The sequence below is a fragment of the Montipora capricornis genome, chromosome 7, assembly GCF_036669925.1.
Source record: "Montipora capricornis isolate CH-2021 chromosome 7, ASM3666992v2, whole genome shotgun sequence".
Lineage (NCBI taxonomy): Eukaryota > Metazoa > Cnidaria > Anthozoa > Scleractinia > Acroporidae > Montipora > Montipora capricornis.
In genome coordinates, this window is record NC_090889.1 from 21716783 (window position 1) to 21719282 (window position 2500).

At 41.3% G+C, this 2500-nt stretch overlaps 1 protein-coding gene across 1 annotated transcript in view; it reads left to right on the forward strand.

Moving 5' to 3' along the window:
* LOC138057726 (uncharacterized) overlaps positions 1-2080 on the forward strand; it is a 2650-nt gene extending 570 nt beyond the window's left edge. Inside the window, exon 1 of the mRNA XM_068903651.1 lies at positions 1-2080. This exon is cut by the window's left edge and continues 570 nt beyond it. Within this exon, the coding sequence (XP_068759752.1) occupies positions 1-1615 (1615 nt within the window). The 3' untranslated portion in view covers positions 1616-2080.
* Positions 2081-2500: the final 420 nt, after the last annotated feature.

A 2500-nucleotide genomic window follows, 5' to 3' on the forward strand; every position in this document is an offset into this window, starting at 1 on the left:
TTTTAAGCAACGCCTAAGTGCTACACAGATAAAGATCTGCATCGGGCTGACCCACTTTTTGGGTTTGTTATTTGTTCTGCCCTACGCCTACCACTTAGATTTGTTGGCGGCTGGCTCGTGCGAGGAGACATGGCCGGCGTTTTCATACAGACAAGCTTACACATTGTTTCTGTACATAACGCAGTACGGAATACCTCTAGTTTTTATGGCTGTCATGTACACCTTGACGTTGCGGACCTTGCATGCCAGTTCCAATAAGTTTGAGAATACTGCTTGCCGCGAGACAAAGCGCGTCAACAAAAACAGTCTTCAAGTTTCGAACGGCACTTCGGCATGCAACACCAATGGCACTCCTTTGAATATCAATCGTGATGAACGCAAATCTAGCCGTGGTACAACAGGACACAGGCACGATCTGGTGGCCAGAGATCAAAATATCCGAGCCACAAAAATGTTTGTCACCGTAGTGATCGTTTTTGCAACTTGCCGACTTCCAAACGAGATCTTTTGGCTTTGGTCAGACTTTGGCGATGGACATGAAAGCGAACATTCTAACATTGCTGGAATCATTTGCCGGATGTTTACGTACACCAACAGTGTTTTCAATCCCGTCATCTACTGGGCATTTAGCAAAGATTTCAAAAGAGGATTTAGAGAGATCTGTTGCTGGAAAAGGAAGAGAGACGAGAAATGGGATGACAGCCTGGTCCAGCGATACCGTAAGCTGAGCACTTTAAGTGAAACAATCTCCTTTGCGTGGAGAAAAAAGAGCAGTTTGAGAAGTGAATCTCCGTCGTGCTACTTCTCTCGTAAAGAAAGTCAACCATCACTGGTTAGTGACAAAGACTTTCCTCATTTTAAAAGGCCTAAGGCTTGCCAAGGAGAGAGTTCAATATTCCATGGAGCATTAGAAATAGCAAGAAAGAGGAGTTTAGGAGTTTGTCAAGACTTCTCGTGCCCTTTAACTTCACAATCCAAGCTTTCAAAGGTAAGCGAAGAGTCGCTGAGCGACATTTGTCAAGAGGTTGGTAAACGTTTTGTCAACAACACGAGAACGCGACGTTACGGCACCGTGCAATTCCCAGAAAAATACGCTACCATGCCGTGCAAAATGCCGTCATCCAATTTGGATTCTTGCTTTTGCGAAAACACATGTTTGGACGATGGAATCAATTTAACTTTAGCCCATCTCACTGATGGCGGAAATCAAGAAAGTGACGGTAGAAATGAGGAAAAGTGTATCGAAAACGACAACGAGTCATCTGATGAAATACTATTGACTGCAAAAAGCAAAACGTTTCCTGAAGATGGTAAAAACTTGTGTGAAAATATCAAGCATTTATCAGACACTCAGTCATCAATGAAATGTAGAGAAGTTTGTGATTATACAATCATTCAGGGTCCTGTGGAATTGAAAACTAATCAGTGGACTCCACAGGAAGTAAGTGTTTCCGTACAAAACAAGCAGAATGTTTTGGACAAAGAGGCAGGCGTCAACGACATTCTAACGGATTGGAGCGAACCTGACGCGATGGCATTAGGAGAAGAAATTGAGTTTGTTAATGAGCTGATCTTACGCTTAATTCAAAATGAAATCAAAGAAACCAGCTGTTAATGTTGTCTCCTGAACAGTATATTTTTTCTATCATTACTCAAATAGGGTTATCAATAAATTTGACCCATCTGAAACTGTTTATCTCAAAATCAGCTTAAATTACACGGTATAGGGCATTCACGTGCACGCAGGCACATGGAAGCACTGAAACGAGGATTTCACCATTGTTGAAAATTCTTTTTACGTTTGTGTTTGTCGAGTTGTCCAATTAAGGAGCTACACAAGAGATTTTTCCTCGCGGGGTGTTAAACTGGATGGTGGTCCAGGCTAATTGGCCAAAGTGCTCGAATGTATAGAATTTAGGAGCAAGAGTCATCAAGCAGTGCCCTTCTATTATCTGATTGAACGCGTTTAGGGCAAAACAAATGACAGTTCACAGCAGGGTATCTTAAACTTCAACATACAATAAATATTGTGGTACCTTGACTAACATTAGAAAACCGAAAAACAAGAACTGAAAGCAAGAATAATGTAAAAAACTACTAATGTAAACAATTGTTTTCACTTGAAAGTATCCATGCAACAAAAAATTAAAGAGTACATTTTTGCCTTAATCGGATAGTTTGATGATGGAGTTACACGGCCAACCACGTGACAATTGGAAGTTCCACTCTGTTTGTACGTGAAGAAATTTTCAGGATTAAGTTAGTCGGCTTTCGAACAAGCGGGCCCAGGCCATTAAACTAAGTTCATGCGACAATTGACCTCTTTAGCTTGTACGTTTTTTTTTCCCACTTCAGACCACGAGTTATTTTTTCATAAGTTATGCATACATATCACAGTGCCGCAAGTGCATAAGACGAAAGAAACTGTTCCGAAGAGTAGCATCCTGCCATCAGTTCTCAGTGATAGGATTTAAATTGTTGAGGTTTAAGTGTTTGGCCG